An 18584-nucleotide genomic window follows, 5' to 3' on the forward strand; every position below is an offset into this window, starting at 1 on the left:
GGCTTTTGGGGTTTTCCGAGTATTTTTTAAGGTCTCTTGTTATTAAACCAGTGTTCTTTTTGAAACGGGTTGTTTTATTGTGCCCACTCATCAAAGACCGGACAGTGATTACCAGGATCACCTTACGTACGTGGCTTCAGGAAGCGGTGTTTTCTTGAGATGGCGCGACAACTGTCTTGCCCTGTATACTATTATACCTATTTACACAATGTCACGACAGACGATGATGGCAGTTGTCAACTGAAACATACAAATACAAGTTCACCGTACTCCCAATATGCTGGTTCAATGCCTGCAAGAAAAGATATTTGGAAATTTACCAACTCTATTACCAAGTTTATCAACAAACAATGGTCAAAATTAAAAACATCATCCGACGACACCGACAGTCTAAAGTCTTCTGGTATACTGGATCGGCTGCTCCAAGACGAATACGCGTCGCTCATCCAGGAAATTAACACTTTCGATACGGAAAAACGATGTTTTTTGTGCTTCAAAAATGAAAAGTTTAGCGTTCAGTCGAGCAGAGATCTTACAAGAATATTGGAAAAACACAGTGAAGAGGTTTTGAAACATTTTATAGCCGAACACAATACCAATGTTAAGGGAAATGGCTGCGCGCGTACCGGAAGTGATTTGGTTAACTATGTTACTAAAGTTGTAGTGTCCAGACCGAAATGCAATCGAAAAATTTGCAATCACAATACTCTGCCTAACCAGGTATAATAAAACTATTAGAGGTATTTGTGCTAAATTATACAGGTGTGGTAAATCCAAAACCGACCATATAGGATAACCGTGTAACTGACAGAGAAACGTAAGATAATTGCATGCGTGGGACAAAGACAGAAAAGGAAAAAAATACCAAGTAGGCCATATTTTCAGTACGCTGTTGCCAAAATCTAATACATTTTGTCGACGGTATTTTGGCAACAGCGTACTGAAAATATGGCCTACTTGGTATTTTTTTCCTTTTCTGTCTTTGTCCCACGCATGCAATTATCTTACGTTTCTCGGTCAGTTACACGGTTTTCCTATGGTTTTGGATTTACCACACCTGTATGTTATATATTTCACAGAATCTCCCAAAAGGAGAGGGTGAAAAAAAGTGTAATGGCACTATTTGTGACTGCAAACGTCCTTCTGGCCTCAAACCACCACAGGTAAGATTACACGTACCTAAATACAGTAAATACATATTTACTAACACTTTTTTTGCAGAAAATTCCAAACAGGGCATCCATTGAACCTAAAAACTCAACCAAACCCCAAAAAGCAGTTTCTACAGAAACGACAGCACCAAAACCGATAGAAACTCAAACTTCCGAAATCCCTATAACAAAAAGTATACTAGTCACCATAATTATATCTTTTACCCTTCTTGGACATCAGTTTATATTTTTAGTTGAACAATTCGATACAGAAGCGCAGACTGATCCTTGGGACCCTAATTGTTCCTGTGGTTCTTGTCCAAAAACTGAGCCAGAAGTAAATGAAATGAATGTGGCAACTGAAGAACAAAACTTGCAGGATACTTCTACAAGTCATGCGGTGTTAACCGACTCAAAAAGTGTTTCAGTGGAACGCCAAGGAGAAAGTATTGAAGTACAAACTTCAATCAATAAGGCATGTAAATCAAAAACAATTACTGTTGTTATTATCATTTTCCTGGAAAATGCTTCTTTGAGAGTATGAAATTTGAAGCAAGTGTAAAAATAAAATTATCTACTAGTGAGTAATATAATAATTATCTACTAGTAAATCTAAAGAATCTTTTGGGGGTCATTGATGATTATGAGTAATAAGGACGTTTGTTAAAATTGTCCAGTGGCGTAGATACAGAGGGGTGGACTTCATTTACCCATCCTATTTTCTATGTGAACTAATGGATATTTTTCAAAAATCCTTGCTCAATTTGCTAGTTGCATCTCTTGTAAAATTTTGCAAGATAATTAGGAGTTATTTACGGTTTTAAAACCCAAACTGATATCTGAGCTGTAACAAATTATCTGTATCTTCCTTAGAAAGCATTTTTCAGGAGAAATGACTATATTATTGACACTTAAAATTGAATTACCCTGTATAAAGGGTGGTCCAGTTTTAAATGTCAATAATTCACCAATCCATAGCCAATTAAAAAATAAGTTAAGAAGATACAGTCCTTCAAATTTCTGTTTAAAAAATCGTTTTTTTTTTGTCATAACTGTCAGACCGTTGGAGCAATATTGATCAAATTTGGAACAAGCACTTTATTACACATTATTACGGTCAAAGACCCAAAACTAACCCAACCAACTTAAAAATTGTCTTGGAAACGGAAAATTCACTTAAGAAGTTTAAAAAATATTATTTTAGCCAGTTTTCATAGTTTCCAGACAAACTGAAAGACTTTAGTTTTGAAAAGTGACTTTTCGAGCAAATCGAGAGACTTTAATACTGAAAATTGCCTTGTAGACATAAAAACTACTTTTTCAAAAATTTGTTACTACAAATTCATACATTTAAACCTTAAAAATTGGCTTGAACCCCAAAATGTGACTGAACTAATGAAAAGTGACATCAGAAGCTTAAAATTTGCATTTGAAGTAAGTTTTCATAATTTGAAGACAAATTTCAATATTTTAGTCTTGAAAATAGTCTTAGATGCAGGACATTGACATTAGATTCATGAAATTTGTCTTGAAAACTAACTTTTTGTGCTTTTTATTTTGCTTTTCATTTTTTTCGAATTTTGGACTATTTTTAGTGCTTCAAAACTGCTTTCAGCTTGGAAAATCGAGTTTCAAGACTATCTTCACCAAGTTATTGACATAGCAAACTTAAAAAACAATTTTTACATTCTTCATAGACTTAAAATGGCATTCCAAGCTTTGTCACTATTAAATCGACTTCTAGACATCTCAGTGCTAAAAATTCGGGTATTTCTTAATAAACTAGACTGTTTTTAGTGTTTTAAGGCTGTTTTCAGTGCCTCAAATCGAGTTTCAAGACTATCTTTACAAAGTTTTTGACTTATCAGGCCTAAAAGCCAGTGTGTCCACTGACCATAGTCTTGAAAATGTTATTTCAAGCGTCTTCACTATTAAATTGACTTCTACACTCATAGGTGCAATAAATTGTAGCATCTCTAAGAAATTCAGACTGTTTTTAGTGCTTTTTAAGACTGAAAAATTGAGTTTAAGAAAATTTCCAAAAATCAAGTTTCTTCAGTAATAAAAATAAAAAATTTTGGTACCAAATGCTACAATAATAGTCTTGAGAACTAATTTTTAGAAATAAAATGTCCGAAAATTTTATTTACTTCTAGACTTGTTGTCCAGTCCAGAAGAAGAATTAAAGTCTTGAAAATATGCTTTTGGACTCTTTTTAGTCCTAGTAAAGTCAGTTCTAGCATTAAAAGTCAACTTTTATACTATTTTTAGTAGTAAAAAATGAGTTTCATGCACAATACAATCTTTGTTTTGATTTCCGGACTTTTTTTAGTTCTTGAATGCCAGTTTCAGACATTCAACCAGGATGGCAGCTGAGAAAGCGAATCATAAGACCATTCCTAGTAGTAAAAAAGTTTTTAGACTATTCAGTACAAATTTGGACTTTCACAAGTCTTGAATGTTCAGTTTTAAACTATAAAACGATTTTTTAAATTGAAATTTGGTGGACTGTATCTTCCTTAGGAAACGTTTTTCAGAAAAATGTCGACTTATTTTTTGATTAGCTATCAAATGGTGAATTATTGACACTTAAAACTGGACCACCCTGTATTTCAGATATGCGTTCCCGAATACTTCCAATCTCTCTTAAAAGCAAATGTCATGATCAATACCTGTCCCAATAAAGCTGACTGTGGCTGTGACGTATATGGTAGTACAGAGAAAATTTGTATACAAACGCAAAAGGCGCAAGACCCACTTATTAATATGAAACCAACTGAAACAGAAGAATCATTCTCTTCACGTATTTACAATTATTATTGTTTATAAAAATAAACACTGAAATTGATTTACAGACAACGTGAAACACGTTCCTGTTACTACAATCAAGGAAGATAGAAGTAAACGCGATTCAATTGCCCTAACAAAAACCCCATACGTATATGAATACGAAATTACACCAAAGTCAAAGGTTAAGAAGGAGAAAAAGAAGAAAAAAACGACGGGGTGTTTCGGTTCAAAAAAGAAAAATAAGGGTTGCAGTGAAGAATGTCAGGTACCTATAAATCTGTTAAGACCGTTTTATTTGCTCATTGACATATCTTAGGGAATAAACAATAAACCGCGTTCAATGCAAACTGAAAAAGTAAAAACTGTGGATAAAAACGAGGAAGCCCATTTGCATACAGATAAACGAACAAACCAAACGTCCACTGATTCTGAAGCGGCAATTCAAGTGACCGATTTAACTTCTAGCGTTCATCACAATAGGAAACCTGTCAAAGAAAATAATAATAGTCGTCACGTGGGTGAGGAAGGTAGGACTTCTGTGTAACGTTATGTCAGAAGTTGACAATCAATCAATATCACCATTTTTTAATTACCGACAGAACCGCATAAAACAGCAGTTTGCGATAAATGTGGCAGACAAAAGAAAAGCTGCGATACCGGATGTCGTAACATGATCATTTTACCGCAAGTCTCTAAAAGTGGACAAGCCATTTTGAACCGTGAAACCGAGTCACTGCGAAAGTTACTTAAAGTACTAAAATCACATATTTTTGTGAGTTAAATGTTGTACTAACTTGATTCAGATGCAACACGAGGATACTAATCGTCAGTTTGACAACATTATGGCCAAACTAACTCGTCACAGTTCGGAAATAACGCGCTTAAACGACGCGTATCAGAATTTGGTGCGGCAAGGATTAGACGATTCGCACCAATCTGCTGTCATTAGTAATAAGAAGAAAGAATCAGAATTGTCTCGTTACAAGTGCGGTTGTTCTCTAAAGTTTGATCAGCTCAGATCATGCGGGTGTAAATACAGCAATGAGTGCAGGACAAACGAAAGTACATCAAGAATAATAAACATTCAAAATGGATCAGTCATGGACAAGTAACGCTTTTGATATTTATTTCCCCTTGCGGACATGTTCTTTTCCTTTTGTAGCATAAGAAGTAAAAGGTATGGCCCACCAAATACTGCAGTAGCAATAAACATGTGTAATTTACGTGCAAGTCAAATAGTATCGACTATTCCAGCTGATAATGCTTTAGTGGAGTATCACTTAGAGGAAAAGTAATAATAACAATATGGGATTCACAAAAATCAAAGTTAAATATTCAAATGTATAGACAAAGAAAAGAACTACTGAACCAATCAAAGAGATCGGCAATAAACACAGTTCAAAACGGAGCACTCAGAGATAACGATCCAAGAGCAAGAGGCGATTCATGTCAATTTCAAATTAGCTCAGTATCAACAATATATCAGGAAAATCAATACAATCAACGTGAATCGGTAGGAAATAGAACAACTTACAGTAAAACCACTTACCAGGCACAGCTCTAGCAATATTGCTTCTAGCACCATTATTGCTAAGAATGGATGGTAGTGCTAATTCCTACTTCATTATTAGTGTTATTACTTCCTTTATTCTCTCGAATTGCACAATTTTTAGTGCCGTAGATTGGGGTCTCAACAAATCAACAAACAAAACCATTAACCTAAAAATCCTAAAACAAAAACAGTCACTGATCACGTGCATCTAATATGTCCCATAGTACATTGGGTCACGTGACAGCACATTTAACAATCAAAAGAGTTTTCAGGTTATGTTTTTGTATGTTCAGATTTCAAGGTCGTTGATGGTGTGTACCATTGTAAACAAGTTTTTATTTTTTTAAAGCTAAATAGAAATATTTACAGGCAGTTTGGCATAATTGTTATGGTGGGTTTATACTCATTTTAACACTTCACTTTATATTTAAGATGTATCATCTAAATGTAAGAAATTAAAAGTAAGTTAAACTGATTCAATTTGCCCAGCCTACTAGTCGGAAACGCAACTATAGCGATGACGTCCCTGACACTGATTCGTCTTTAAAGAAAGGGTCAAGCCGAGTCCAAGTTTGGTTAAAAAAATCCTGGATCACTGTAAAACAAAAAAATGACGAACAACAGAAGAATACGCCCGTGGCGCAAATGTTTAACTTATGTCAAAACGCCGCTAAAAAGGTGGTTACAGGTGCCTGGAAATGTAAGTCACCCACTGTGTGTTTTATTTGTCATTAATGACACCTTTCTTTAGATGTGAAGAAAACGTAACTTTCACAGCAGTCTTTAAAAAACTTTTTTATTTTTCTTTGGTTACATTTGTATAAAGACTAGTTTTTCTATTTGCCACATCAAGTTGCATTACAGGAACTCTGGTAAATACATTTCCTAAATTAATAAATATTTTTAACCAGTAATGTGTCTTTTTTCACCGAATTTTCGACCTGTGTTTCTCTTCATCGCTGGGAAATTTAAGTTCAATTTTCCTTAGGTAACGACAGTCATCGATAGCAAAACTACCAAATAATAACAGAAAAACATCTTCCTGCACAGTTGCCTAAGTATTTACCCATAGATGAGTGGCACTAGTGCTGCCGTGGATAAATGCCACAACGAATGACAGTCAAAAATGTAAAATATCGCCGGACGATCCATAACTTCCAGCAAAAGTACCAAACCAGTCAGTGCTACATACACAGAGCACTTCCACACATAAGGCTGTTTGTTTCTTCTCAATAATGCCCAAATAAACCAGCTAACGGCTGTTACCGCCCCTAAAAAGTTAATTAGAAACTATAATTATCAATATGAATGGTGTATAAGTAATAAAATAACACTCTCTTACCTACTAAAATATTGAGCTGCATATTATATTGATAATCAAACTTTCCCATACTTAAATAGGCAGTGTGATTGACAAAAAATACCAAAAAAAATACTGATATTATTAACAAAATAAAAGGAGGTAGAACACTTCTAAACACCCTAAAAGTCCATATTTTTAACTCTCTTCTAGAACCCTTTAAAAAACAACTTACCTAAGAGTCATTACATAACAATTTATAAGAACAATAGAAAATGCACCAGAATAATCCAAAAGTTCAGTCAAAGGCACATCTCTAGCATGAAATATTGCAGACCAAAACCAAGCATGACAACATACCTGATTAGAAAAGTTAATTCAAATGTTCATATTTGTTTTAAGGGCTTACCAAACAATACATGAACCACAACCAGTACAGGGGACTGTCAGGTCGAACTTCCTTGTAAAAACGTTGTATCATTTTCAAATGCGCAAATAGGTTTAACAAAGAAAATACAAAGGAGGCCACTTCCTGAATTCCCAAAAACCGAATAAAAGGCCACTAAAATGTTTATGCTTTAGAAAAGCTTTAAAAATTGCCCCACAATTAAATTAAACAATTTTTCAAACTATGCATAAATATAACTTATTGAAGTAGTAGGTATCTTACTTTTCCATAAAACTGTGGAGTTTTCCAATTTCTCTCTTCAAATGACTGTACAGTTTTCCACATACATTCATATTTGCACTCATCTACACAAGCCCACCCAAGGGCTCTAAGATAGAAGGGTTGATAGTAGTCTGTCACAAATGAAATTCCATCTGAAAATTTATTGGAAACTATGCCTTTTTTTCACTTTTTAAGTGGATTAAATAATGCTGATTTTTGTACCAAATGGTGAGTCTACATTGATTATTTGCAGCTTTTCCTTTGGAACAAAAAAAATTGATTAGTACAAGTTAGTGGTACCTTGAGAGCAGTTTAAAATTTGGCACTTGTCTAAACACCTTTGATAAATAGGGGATTTGTCTCCAATAGATGCAAAAACCACTGATATTACCAGGCACAGCTCTAGCAATATTGCTTTTAGCAACATTATTGCTAAGAATGGATGGTAGTGCTAATTCCTACTTCATTGTTAGTGTTATTACTTCCTTTATTCTCTCTAATTGCAACAAATCAACAAACAAAAAACCATTAACCTAAAAATCCTAAAACAAAAACATCGGTAATGACAGTCCCTGGTCACGTGCATCTAATATGTCCCATAGTACATTGGGTCACGTGACAGCACATTTAACAAACTAAAGACGTTTTCAGGTTATGTTTATGTTCAGATTTCAAGGTCGGTGATGGTGTGTACCATTGTAAACAAGTTTTTATTTTTTTAAAGCTAAATAGAAATATTTGCAACAAATTGCAGGCAGTTTGGCATAATTGTTATGGTGGGTTTATACTCATTTTAACACTTCACTTTATATTTAAGATGTATCATCTAAATGTAAGAAATTAAAAGTAAGTTAAACTGATTCAATTTGCCCAGCCTCTCCTTGATTTTTCCTATCCATAAACTAGGAGGTTAGTGGGTGTGTATTCGAAATATTTACCCCAACATTTAAAGTGTAGGAGTCTCCTAGACTCAGGATCAACAGGAGCCTAACAATGCCCATGTCATTGAAGATTGCCTGATTAATAACAATTTCTGTTTGTGGCAGTATCAATAAAAATGCTTAGGTATTTTGGTTAGTTTTTAGGAAACACACATTAACTACATAAGTATTAGCCCAAATGGAAGCATCTCTTGAAATTAGAAAATTACCACCTAGTGTGGTAGGTGAATTGGCTAAAATATTGGACGATGCTGACTTATGGAAGCGTCTCATGTCAATAATTCCAAGAAAATTAAGTAGTACTTCATACCACAGTGATATAACCACAATCAATACACCCAAGTACACTTCTGAACATTTTAAGTAGGTGTTTATAGTTTTAAGTTCCCTTGCTGATAAGCATTTTCCAGAATTATTGAGAAAGGAGGAGAACAGTTCAGAAGATCTTGTACAGAAATTTTGCTGGATGAATGGGGCACTTCAGGCCGACCTAGAGCTAATTTGGGTCACCTGAAGTATTTGCTGATAAAGGCGCAACTTTTTAGAGCTGCAGATTATGTGGCAAAATTATTAGGTGAAAACCCACCACCTCGACCTAGAGCCGGTCCTGCGGCGCCTATTGCTATTAGTTTGGCTGATTTAAAGCCACAAGAGAATGAGGAAGAGGTTCAGCACCACTTGGATGAGATTAATTATCCCCAAGTTGCACTTGCGGTTATCAGAAAAAATTCTTTGGAAGTGAAACCAAAGGTCAATCCTGTAAGTTGTTAGGTTTGTGTTAGAAGGAATAATAGTATTTTCTGCATATTTAGGTAATTCCTGAGATAATTGTCAGTCAAGTGAAGCCAATACCAGAATTACCGTCAGTGCCTCAACCTAAATCACAGAACATAGAGGAAGTGTCTGATATGATGAAGTTTTCAGGGACCATTATATCTTATGATGCGTCTGAAGTAATACTACCTGAATGCTCTATATTTGACGTTAAAGGTGCTTATATTGAATGGGTGTAACTTTCCCAATTTTATCGAGCTCTGTTTTTAGACTTAACTGAATCAGTAGTTGTTCCGGATACGGAGTTTATTCCGGTTTTCAGTCAGCTGCTACCAGATACTGAACACGCTTTAAATAGCACGCAATCCTCAAATTTTCCAGATTCCAGTCAATTACCCTTTAACATAGATAGCAGCAATTATTCTCAAAGTGCCGAAATTCCGTTAACCCTACCCCAACCTAAGTCAACCACCCCTAACTTATCCATCATGACACAACTGCCACATTTCCCATACGCACAATTAGAAGCGGCTACAAAGCACTTTTCCACTAAGACAGGAACGTTTTTGGGCGCTGGCGCTTTCGGGTCCGTGTTTTTAGCTACCGGATTGTTGGATAGACCGGTGGCGGTTAAAAGAATGTCCCTGGACAATGTAGAAGGCATAACAAAAGACGATCGCGTGACGCAGCAATTTAAAAATGAAGTGGAAATTTTTTCTAAGTGCAAACACGCAAATTTAGTGCCCTTGTTGGGGTATTCCTGTGATGGCCACACTTGCTGTCTGGTTTTTGAATATGTTCCTGGTGGGTCTTTGTTTGATGTGCTCCAGGTATGTCTGTGATTCCTGAAAAGAAACATTTTGCTAACGACCACATCATTACAAACGTCCCATTTTTTTATATGCAATTTTAGAAAAACCCTGAAAATCTTTTATGGCGACAACGTATTCATATCGCTTTGGGAACAGCAAAGTGCCTAGCATATCTTCACAATCTTCCAACTCCTCTTATCCACAGGGATATTAAATCAGCCAATATATTGTTGGATGAGGACAATAATGCTAAGGTTACATTACATTATTATATAACAGTAAAAGAGAGTAAATTAAAGATTATTTTAGATAAATGTATAGGGTGTCCAAATGAGAGTGGCTTTCGGCTTTTTTGACCAAACGATTTATCGCTAAAAAATATTTCCACAAGAAGGCGTACTACCAACTTTCTAGCTAGTTATTCACAAAAAAGCTATTTTTTATGATTAATTTTGTGTTTCCAAGGGGGCAGTCCTAATAGGAGAAAGCTAAAAAGTTGAGGTTTTCACTGTCTGATGTAGTATTTAGTTCTCTTCTTTTTGACACTAATGGTTTATTTTATCGCCATTAGTTTATTTTGTTACAAGTGAACTTAACTATTTCCTTTGCAACCACTCTTATTTGGACACCCTGTATAAACTTATTATCATTATTATTTTGAATTAGGTGTGCGACTTTGGCATTATCAAACCTATGCCTGGAGAGGCCACCGATTTGACAACGTCTCCCTGCGGTACTTCGGCGTACATGTCACCTGAGTACCATCAGGGTCAAGTTTCAATTAAGCTCGACAGTTTCAGTTTTGGTGTGGTTCTTCTGGAATTATTAACCTCGTTACCTCCTGTAGATTACGACAGAGACGGAGCTGATTTGGTAAGTTTGTTCCAAGCTTACCAACAATCCTGCTAAACGATTATTAACATATCCAGGTTACTTACGTCGAAGATCGTTGCGAGAAATCCATAGAGCCAATTTTAGACAGGAATGTAGGCAGTTGGGAAGAAAACGGCATTAATTTTGCTGAAGAACTCTACAATATTGCCTTAAAGTGCCTTGAAGACGAACGTAAACGCTTATTCATGACTGAGGTGGCAAATATGTTGGAAAACTTACAAAATAAGTTAACCGCTTAATTATGTTGGTTTTGCCACTAATCGATGACAGTTTTACAAAGAGATAATCTTAATAAGAGGCTTGGGACCAAATATGCGTATAATAAACAAGTTATATCCTATTAATTGAACTACTTTATTGTTGTTTTAAATTCTAGTTGGATTGAATATCAAATCCATTTCTATATACACCATAAGTTTAATACATACATACTAGAAGAAATTTGTATTGTCAGCTGAATTAAGATATTCACTATCTTCCACTAATGGCGACATTTTGAGGCAAAAAATAATATAAGTGAATATTGATTGTAAATTTGAGTAAATGAGGGTCTTTGCTTAAATAATGGAAAGATTATTAATGGGTCTAAGGATTCTAGACACTCACCTGGAAAAAAAAGTAATGGAATCCTTTGTAATGGGTCTAGAAACAGCTTTGAAAATTGCTTTCTTTCTTGACGTTATTTGAATTCTATGGTTTATATCCCCAAAAACGTAGTACCTTGAAGTTGAGTTTCTTTATCGCTATTTTAGGAAAACCCAAACATTTAGTGATAGAAAACATCTAAACGTTGTAATAATCGTACTGAAGTGAAAATATAACCATTATACACATTTGACTTGAATGGATCAGAAAGATAATTCACAAGTGCTTAAAAAGGACCCTTTCCTTCCATTTATTTTCAAGTTTTTGATACTTTACCGAAACATCAAGCATCTATGCCTCATTTCCACCTTAGTACTCATTATAGTGAGTGTTCTACAAACTTACCAGCTTTACCGCAACCCTAGTCCGAAAATTATATTAAAATATGGCACTTTTTACTTCGCTTGTATCTACGTAAGTGATTTTAATGTAAGCAGCTAAAAGTACTCTAAAATTTGGCTTTCGCAGGCCGTATGCATTAATATTATTTACATACGTGTGGCTAAATCAGTAAATAACGATTTCTCTTCGTACAAATCACTGTTTACCGTTAATACAGTGAACATCGTGGGCAAAACAAGTGCCAAAATAAAAGTTTTAGCTTCAAAAACTAATGGTGTGCTTGCCATTTGGTTAACAACTGCCTTTTGTGCCTTAGAGGCTATGTATTATAACTGGATGTTGGATAAAAACGAAACAATGTTGATTACGGTGTTTTTGAAACAGAACACTAATTGCAGTATGTATAATATGATTTATTATTATCCATTTTTGAAAATCTGTTTTAAGATTCGTTTGTCATTGAGTTGATAAACCATGCAGCTTTGATAAGCGTCCATTCCATATGCATCTGTTCTACAGTTCCTATGTACTTTATCTACATTATCTTTTACTTGAAATTGAACCTCATTATCCTCACAGATCAAGTTAAGAGATTTAGAAATGATCTCAAACGGTCTGATGGTCCCAGATTTATGCAAACTGAAGACGTTATCCAGTTTATTACTAGGGAATACCTAAAAATCAATAGGTGCTTTAAAGTTTAAAAAATCTGCTTTAATAATAGTTATTTTCAGGTTTAACTTAGATATTAGTGCAAAACTACAAGTAGACTGCGTACTATTTATAAGTTCAGGATTCTTGGTGGGTTTTATGGGATGTTGCGCAGTTTTTTCGGTAACTTATTATTCACTTTTTAATGCGTTCTTAAATTGACGTGTGGTAATTTTAGTCAAACCGCTCAATCCTTGAGGCAACAGCACTATTCACAACATATTTCAGTTTTGGATTAACCGTATGCGCTTACGTCCAGACTTACGAGAATGATGTAATTAGCAGCAGTAAAAGATTAACATATTGGTCAGACTTTTCGATTTGCAGAGCGTCGACTTATATTATGCAATTTTGGATTTGAACTGGTACGAATGGAACGTAGAATATCAGAAAATGTACTTATTAGTGGTGACCAATGCCTGTAAAGTGGTACATATCAAGTTATTCTGGATGGTAGATATTAATCATGAATTACTCAAAAAGGTAACATATCTGACCAGTTTAAATATTTTCAAATAATAGAAATAAACTGCTCACGGAAAAGCAAAATGTTTCACCATTTTTAACGGCCTGAATCTCCGAAATACCTCAGATGAATTTAATTCACAAAACAAAGGTTTTGAAAAGCCATTTCTCTTAGAATCAGAACTCAGTCATTCATTCTGCCTCAAAAGAGATTTCTATATATAGATATACGGGGTAAAGAAAAATTGATAGTGATAGCTGAGATAATTTTAAAATATTGTTTCTTGTGATTTCATGAGCTAAAATTTTTCCCATTTTGCACAAGACTAACAAATACTGTATTAATCTCTGTCGAACGTTACTGATTTTACAACCAGATTATAAATATTTAGTGTTTATTTATCTCCTTGAAATTAGTAGTGGTATTCCCGAGATACAGAGTAATTTACAAAATATAGTAATATAAATACCTATACAGGTGTGGTAAATCCATAGGAAAACCGTGTAACGAACAGAGAAACGTAGGTAATTGCATGCGCGGGAGAAAGACAGAAAACGAAAAAAATATCAAGTAGGCCATATTTTTAGCGCGCTATTGCCAAACGCCGTAAGTATTCAATACCCTCGACAAACTTACTTACGGCGTTTGGCAACAGCGCGCTAAAAATATGGCCTACTTGATATTTTTTTCGTTTTCTGTCTTTTTCCCGCGCATGCAATTACCTACGTTTCTCTGTCCGTTACACGGTTTTCCTTTTACCACACCTGTATACGACACAAACAAAAAATGTTCTAAAAATACCCCAACTATCAAATGCAATGAGTATTGAAATTTAAGAAATTTGCACCACTTTTTTCTTTACCGAAATCGCTGTAAGTTAATGAAAAAAAAGTAAATAAATTCGTTTCTGGCTCTAATTCTATTCTAATTTTACCAAAAACGGTTTTGACGTAGGAATTTTAAGAGATACAGTTCCGTGAGCAGTTTAATACAAACATTTTTGTTTAAAGAGGATGAGTACTACAAATTCGTTGTGTTAAACATTGTATCAACATTTTATTAACCGCTCTAGTTTAGTAATTAAAACTAATATTTGTTTCAGATATGGCGAATGACATATGCAGCTATTAATTTCTTTTATTCAATTGGATAGAGGTAGTCTAATTTTACTATCGTGATAATCGTCAAAAAAAAGAGTGTATAATAAAGATTTTCTTGTTAAAAAAGTATTTAATTTTAAAGCAAAAATTTGAAATATTTTGATACCAATTAGTATCAGAAAAGAGCAGTACACTAGCTTACACGCAAAACCCACACCAAATCACCATTAAAACAACAAATATACAAGGTGTTTCTTAAATACGTCGTAGAAAGAAAAACCAGTTTTATTTTTTTCCAAATACCAGTCAAATTGGTATTTTTGTGTTTAGTTAGAAATCCAGTCAAATTACAAAATATGTTAGTAATAAATTATTTGATTTTATAAGAACACATAATAAGTTTAACTATTTTAACTTACTTAGATATTGTTTCAGATATTATGTCTAAAACTACAAAGAATATTTCCGTAAAACTTATTACCATCACCCAGTCGTGGTTAAGACAAGATAATTTTCCACCTTTATTTCGAACCATGTAATAATACTTGTAATTTATAATTCAGATCGAGTTTGATAACTGAGTAAAAATGTGACATTTACCAAACCAAACATATTGTAACAATAGAAAAATGTGATGATAGATGGCAGTTTTACAAATCAGTTTTTTCAGTTAAACTGCTCATTTCATGTCCAGCAGCATCAACATTAAAAGCTTTTGGTTCAAGCGGTTTAGACTTGAATCCGTGCTCTACCAGATGGGAAATTTCGCAAGCGTCTCTACCTTTCGTTTCCGGAAGATAAATCCTACAAATTCCTTCACACTTAGACCCGAACACCGAGCAAACGATCATCACTTACTTGACAAATGTAAACAAGCCAATTGCAGCGGCAGCAAAGATGAAAAATGAGGTGGCTCCTAGATAAGTGTCCATAATGGGAAAAGTGAGGCCAACAATAAAATTGCCAGTCCAGTTGGCCATACTGCCCAGTGCCATTGCGCTTGAACGTGGACCGACTTCGAACAATTCGGAACCGATAAAATACGGAATTGGACCCAGTCCTAAACCGTAACACAACACGTAACCCAACACACCTATTATACAGAGATAAGGCATCCAGTGGAAGGAATCCTAAAAATGTAACACTTATTCTGCGCTCAAGATGGCTAATTTTCAACTAACAATGAATCCTATAGAAAGTCCCAGTATAACTAGACACGAAATCGACAAAACTAAGCTTGTTAAGAGAATCGTACGTCTTCGAAACCATGACATTGTCTGTACAGCCATGATGGCCATAAATATATTACAACAACCAGCTCCTATGGTTGCTAATTCGCTACTTTTGGTGGACAATCCTGCTCGTTTAAATATTACAGATGAGTAATAAAATACCTATAAATTGCATTTTACACCATAGAACTTAAAAATCGCTAAATACTTACCGCATTGACTCCACTAAGTTGCTGGCCTGCTTGTAAAGAACACACCAACAATAAAGGTAATAAAAGAGATTTGCTCTTCAAGACTTTTCTAATACTCCAAGTGTCACCTTGCTTAATATTTTCCTGATCTTCTAAACGCAATATTTCAATCTCGTCGCCTAACGAATCTTCACTAGCGTTTCGCACCCTTTTCAACTCTAAAATGCATGTCATTATCACTTAAACCAGACATTTGTTTTACTATCTCACGTTTTATAGCCAAAGGAGGATTTTTCTTTATAACAAATAAATATTTAGGGCTTTCCGGAAGCACTGGTATTATTAAGGCACAGACAAACTGAGGAATGGCAGATAAAGCAAGGCAATAAGGCCAATAGCTTTTGTTGCCCAAAATTCGAGACATGGACAATATCTGTCCAATCAGAATGCCCAACGTCACTCCCAAGGGGCAAAGTGCGCCCACGGCACCCTTCAATCTAGGTGGCGCCAGTTCCATTAAGTACATGGGCATTATTGTTGTGATCAAACCTTAACAATCAACCAATAACAATAATCACTCACCCCATAAACTACATTACCTGCAGATAAACCACCGAAAATCCTTCCGATAAATATAAGTTCGATCGAATCAGCATTTTTGGAAGCATAAAATGTGATGCCAGAAATCACTCCCAATATGGAAGACACCAAAAGGCCTCCTTTTCTGCCTATTTTATCGGCCAACAGCGAACCACTTAATGAACCGATACTGCCACCGATAAGAAATATAGAAACAGCAGAAGACCATAAAATGTCTAGTTGAGTAACAGTTAATACACTGTTGAATCTCGTAATAACGCTCTCGTTGCAAAACTTCTTGATTACCTATTAATACAAAATAGTAACTATACAGTAAATTGTAAAAATTCTGTTACTAACCCATCCTGGAGTGTTAATCACTCCAATATTATAACCAACAGGTGAGGATGATCCTAGTACTGTCACCACACCAGCCAGGACCAGGAGTTTTGACCATCCAGGCTGTTCAACTGAGATAACCTTAAAACAATTATCTATTTCAAAAAATTAAACAATAAAGTGTGCTAAAGTACATAATTATTACAAAACACACACCTTCACCACAAAGTGCAAAAGTCTTATTAATGTGCATTTTGATGTTTGTCAAACTTACCCGCATAATGCCCTCAAATAAATCTTATTTCCACATTTATGAAATAAAACAAAATCTATCATTCACTTTTATATTCAGTATCAAAAAGCTCAACATTATACTCGACTAGAATTATTGGATAAAGTTATTAATTACTAACGTCAATTCAAAAAGGAGGTCATCAAAACCTACTAACCATCTACCATTGTCTTTTTCGTAGTAAAAACAAAACCAACGGTAAATCGTACATTAATGGAATAACAGAACCAAAGATGAATATCCACCAAAACCATCCACACTGCCAACTATCCATAATAAAAAGTGTCAGGGTGAAGCAGGCTAAGGCATGACAGAATATAGCTGAATGGGTTTGTTAAGGATAAATTCATCATGTAATTTGTTGTTAATTAAAATTCCGGTTTTATTAAGCAGGAATTAGAGAAAAGGATACATAATAAAGCAGATGTGATGTTAAACATGGTAAAACCCGAAATAAAAAACATAAATTCCAGACATATTAGTCCCACACCAACACTTATGCCTGTTTTAACCCTAAAATTAAAAATAGAACGTTAGGTCAAATAGCAAAAGATGATTGTTATTCGTAGGCCTAATGGATTCATAAATGTCACAAAATAGTTTAAACACTGAATACATACAAATTGCAATTTAAAATATCAGTGTTAAATAAAATTTTGTGCTTTTATTATCAATTATTGGGAATAGTGTCAGTTTAGATAACAATTAACCAGAATAAGCAACCAAGTTATCAACTATTATATTATTTAGCATAGCAATATTATTAAATAAGCAAAGGTTGAAAGAAGGTCAGTTAAATATCTGACAAGTCATAAGATTCTCAAATGCCTTTAATTGAAGAAAATCAGTCTCTCAATCCAGATTACAATTTAATTCAGATAATATAACAGGGATCATTAATATATTTAAGCTATTACAAAAAAATATACTCTACAGTTTAAAGTCATTTGGATTAAACCCTTAATCTCACCAGCTCGATATCTTAATCATCAATGGTTTCCTTGAGATAGATTATAATATTTGTTAAGGCTTATATGATCTAATAAATCGAAATACTAAATCCATGTGACACATATCTTTGTAGACATTTTCTCAGGAAGAGAGAGGTTTTATTGTAAAATTCAATGATATTATAGTATAAGTATTTTAGCTTAACTTTAGCCCTTATATTTATCAAAACCAATCCTAAAAACACAGAAACTAGACTTAAATTAATATTCAGAGTGTTATAAATTATCACAGTACATTGTTCTAATAAGCACCCAAACAAAAATCATTATTCTGATTGCTGATTTTCATAAATGGACAATTTAGAGAGTAAACAAAAATTTAATTGTAACTCACCTTGTATGGGGTTGGAGATTGTTGTGGTCGGATCCTATTGGAATTGCCATTGTACAAGATTTCAGACTCACATTGCTGTTCCATAGCAAATTAACAAGAATAACAAAATGGGCTATCAAAACAAGGAATCTAGTAGGAACTAAATTTCCACTTTTAAACATAGTCTTGTAATCCTTCTAGATACAATTTTTCAATAACCGATTAGTATACAGGAGGAAAGGATTTCAATGTAGTGTACGTACCCAAAAAGAGTTCAATTTCTGTTTTTATACATTCATTATAAAAACGCGACGCAGTCGGTGTATTTATAATTGAGGTTTTTGTTATAATCCACTTTGGATCTTTGATCACAACAAAGCAAAACCTAAATAACAGGACAGACAAATACATAAAAATTTGTGTCCTTTCCCTTTTAGGAATAAGGTTAGGTACTGTCCTGTCAACTGTCACTGTCAAAAT

At 34.3% G+C, this 18584-nt stretch overlaps 5 protein-coding genes and 2 long non-coding RNA genes across 16 annotated transcripts; 3 read left to right on the top strand and 4 right to left on the bottom strand.

The window, feature by feature from the left end:
- Window positions 1–53: 53 nt before the first annotated feature.
- LOC145732371 (uncharacterized) lies at window positions 54–3772 on the bottom strand. The gene is made up of 3 exons (XR_014179006.1): window positions 3081–3772; window positions 1078–1681; window positions 54–712 (listed from the first exon to the last, which is right to left on the bottom strand). It is a non-coding gene; the product is annotated as an uncharacterized LOC145732371 (long non-coding RNA).
- Window positions 160–6407, top strand: LOC145732337 (uncharacterized). 4 transcript variants are annotated; one of them, XM_081984517.1, is made up of 13 exons: window positions 160–720; window positions 1080–1163; window positions 1222–1345; window positions 1406–1626; window positions 3768–3954; window positions 4007–4206; window positions 4258–4468; window positions 4541–4692; window positions 4745–5049; window positions 5104–5232; window positions 5289–5454; window positions 5983–6193; window positions 6245–6407. In XM_081984517.1, the coding sequence occupies exons 1-13, from the start codon at window positions 160–162 to the stop codon at window positions 6259–6261; spliced, it is 2568 nt and encodes an 855-aa protein (XP_081840643.1). In that variant the 3' UTR covers window positions 6262–6407. The 4 variants fall into 4 exon arrangements, with proteins under 4 accessions (XP_081840643.1, XP_081840642.1, XP_081840644.1 ...); XM_081984516.1 differs by having other exon boundaries at window positions 5983–6407; XM_081984518.1 differs by lacking the exons at window positions 5983–6193; window positions 6245–6407 and adding an exon at window positions 5926–5968.
- On the bottom strand, window positions 6273–8005 carry LOC145732352 (post-GPI attachment to proteins factor 3-like). Its single transcript, XM_081984547.1, has 8 exons — window positions 7764–8005; window positions 7464–7615; window positions 7203–7355; window positions 7029–7153; window positions 6836–6975; window positions 6560–6764; window positions 6423–6506; window positions 6273–6362 (listed from the first exon to the last, which is right to left on the bottom strand). The coding sequence occupies exons 1-8, from the start codon at window positions 7888–7890 to the stop codon at window positions 6290–6292; spliced, it is 1059 nt and encodes a 352-aa protein (XP_081840673.1). The 5' UTR covers window positions 7891–8005; the 3' UTR covers window positions 6273–6289.
- A 114-nt stretch (window positions 8006–8119) lies between these two features.
- On the top strand, window positions 8120–11224 carry LOC145732342 (interleukin-1 receptor-associated kinase 4-like). 4 transcript variants are annotated; one of them, XM_081984529.1, is made up of 8 exons: window positions 8120–8239; window positions 8542–8767; window positions 8815–9163; window positions 9217–9394; window positions 9449–10008; window positions 10092–10244; window positions 10657–10863; window positions 10920–11224. In XM_081984529.1, exons 2-8 carry the CDS (start codon window positions 8583–8585, stop codon window positions 11121–11123), a joined length of 1836 nt encoding a protein of 611 aa, XP_081840655.1. In that variant the 5' UTR covers window positions 8120–8239; window positions 8542–8582; the 3' UTR covers window positions 11124–11224. The 4 variants fall into 4 exon arrangements, with proteins under 4 accessions (XP_081840655.1, XP_081840654.1, XP_081840656.1 ...); XM_081984528.1 differs by having other exon boundaries at window positions 8138–8380; XM_081984530.1 differs by having other exon boundaries at window positions 8138–8380; window positions 8549–8767.
- On the bottom strand, window positions 11215–12028 carry LOC145732372 (uncharacterized). The gene is made up of 2 exons (XR_014179007.1): window positions 11875–12028; window positions 11215–11627 (listed from the first exon to the last, which is right to left on the bottom strand). It is a non-coding gene; the product is annotated as an uncharacterized LOC145732372 (long non-coding RNA).
- On the top strand, window positions 11602–14274 carry LOC145732351 (uncharacterized). 2 transcript variants are annotated; one of them, XM_081984545.1, is made up of 7 exons: window positions 11602–11943; window positions 11998–12268; window positions 12319–12559; window positions 12606–12705; window positions 12761–12856; window positions 12910–13065; window positions 14151–14274. In XM_081984545.1, exons 1-7 carry the CDS (start codon window positions 11728–11730, stop codon window positions 14199–14201), a joined length of 1131 nt encoding a protein of 376 aa, XP_081840671.1. In that variant the 5' UTR covers window positions 11602–11727; the 3' UTR covers window positions 14202–14274. The 2 variants fall into 2 exon arrangements, with proteins under 2 accessions (XP_081840671.1, XP_081840672.1); XM_081984546.1 differs by lacking the exon at window positions 14151–14274 and having other exon boundaries at window positions 12894–13048.
- A 116-nt stretch (window positions 14275–14390) lies between these two features.
- LOC145732344 (solute carrier family 2, facilitated glucose transporter member 5-like) lies at window positions 14391–18536 on the bottom strand. 3 transcript variants are annotated; one of them, XM_081984535.1, is made up of 10 exons: window positions 18126–18283; window positions 17194–17294; window positions 16939–17102; window positions 16511–16630; window positions 16171–16456; window positions 15842–16120; window positions 15593–15789; window positions 15330–15542; window positions 15007–15278; window positions 14391–14952 (listed from the first exon to the last, which is right to left on the bottom strand). In XM_081984535.1, exons 3-10 carry the CDS (start codon window positions 16939–16941, stop codon window positions 14799–14801), a joined length of 1524 nt encoding a protein of 507 aa, XP_081840661.1. In that variant the 5' UTR covers window positions 16942–17102; window positions 17194–17294; window positions 18126–18283; the 3' UTR covers window positions 14391–14798. The 3 variants fall into 3 exon arrangements, with proteins under 3 accessions (XP_081840661.1, XP_081840659.1, XP_081840660.1); XM_081984533.1 differs by lacking the exons at window positions 16939–17102; window positions 17194–17294 and adding an exon at window positions 18368–18536 and having other exon boundaries at window positions 18126–18301; XM_081984534.1 differs by lacking the exons at window positions 16939–17102; window positions 17194–17294 and adding an exon at window positions 18368–18534 and having other exon boundaries at window positions 18126–18298.
- Between the last annotated feature and the right edge of the window lie 48 nt (window positions 18537–18584).

This window comes from Ips typographus, linkage group LG8 (genome assembly GCF_016097725.1).
Source record: "Ips typographus isolate SLU linkage group LG8, UJ_Ityp_2.0, whole genome shotgun sequence".
Taxonomy (NCBI): Eukaryota; Metazoa; Arthropoda; class Insecta; order Coleoptera; family Curculionidae; genus Ips; species Ips typographus.

Excerpts from the sequence above, each read along its gene's own strand:
- LOC145732351 (XM_081984545.1), top strand. The coding sequence starts at position 11,728 with ATGGATCAGAAAGATAATTCACAAGTGCTTAAAAAGGACCCTTTCCTT. Across the intron at positions 12,560-12,605 it reads GAATACCTAAAAATCAATAG|GTTTAACTTAGATATTAGTG; the intron begins GTGCTTTAAAGT and ends AGTTATTTTCAG. Across the intron at positions 13,066-14,150 it reads ATCATGAATTACTCAAAAAG|ATATGGCGAATGACATATGC; the intron begins GTAACATATCTG and ends TATTTGTTTCAG.
- LOC145732344 (XM_081984533.1), bottom strand. The coding sequence starts at position 18,209 with ATGGAACAGCAATGTGAGTCTGAAATCTTGTACAATGGCAATTCCAAT. Across the intron at positions 16,631-18,125 it reads AATCTCCAACCCCATACAAG|GTTATCTCAGTTGAACAGCC; the intron begins GTGAGTTACAAT and ends AATTGTTTTAAG. Across the intron at positions 16,457-16,510 it reads TGATTAACACTCCAGGATGG|GTAATCAAGAAGTTTTGCAA; the intron begins GTTAGTAACAGA and ends TTGTATTAATAG.
- LOC145732337 (XM_081984516.1), top strand. The coding sequence starts at position 160 with ATGGCGCGACAACTGTCTTGCCCTGTATACTATTATACCTATTTACAC. Across the intron at positions 1,627-3,767 it reads TACAAACTTCAATCAATAAG|ATATGCGTTCCCGAATACTT; the intron begins GCATGTAAATCA and ends CCTGTATTTCAG. Across the intron at positions 5,233-5,288 it reads GAGTATCACTTAGAGGAAAA|ACAAAGAAAAGAACTACTGA; the intron begins GTAATAATAACA and ends TCAAATGTATAG.
- LOC145732352 (XM_081984547.1), bottom strand. The coding sequence starts at position 7,890 with ATGTTGCTAAAAGCAATATTGCTAGAGCTGTGCCTGGTAATATCAGTG. Across the intron at positions 7,154-7,202 it reads TGTGGTTCATGTATTGTTTG|GTATGTTGTCATGCTTGGTT; the intron begins GTAAGCCCTTAA and ends TTTTCTAATCAG. Across the intron at positions 6,363-6,422 it reads AAACACAGGTCGAAAATTCG|AGTTCCTGTAATGCAACTTG; the intron begins GTGAAAAAAGAC and ends TGTATTTACCAG.
- LOC145732342 (XM_081984529.1), top strand. The coding sequence starts at position 8,583 with ATGGAAGCATCTCTTGAAATTAGAAAATTACCACCTAGTGTGGTAGGT. Across the intron at positions 9,164-9,216 it reads TGAAACCAAAGGTCAATCCT|GTAATTCCTGAGATAATTGT; the intron begins GTAAGTTGTTAG and ends CTGCATATTTAG. Across the intron at positions 10,864-10,919 it reads ACAGAGACGGAGCTGATTTG|GTTACTTACGTCGAAGATCG; the intron begins GTAAGTTTGTTC and ends TAACATATCCAG.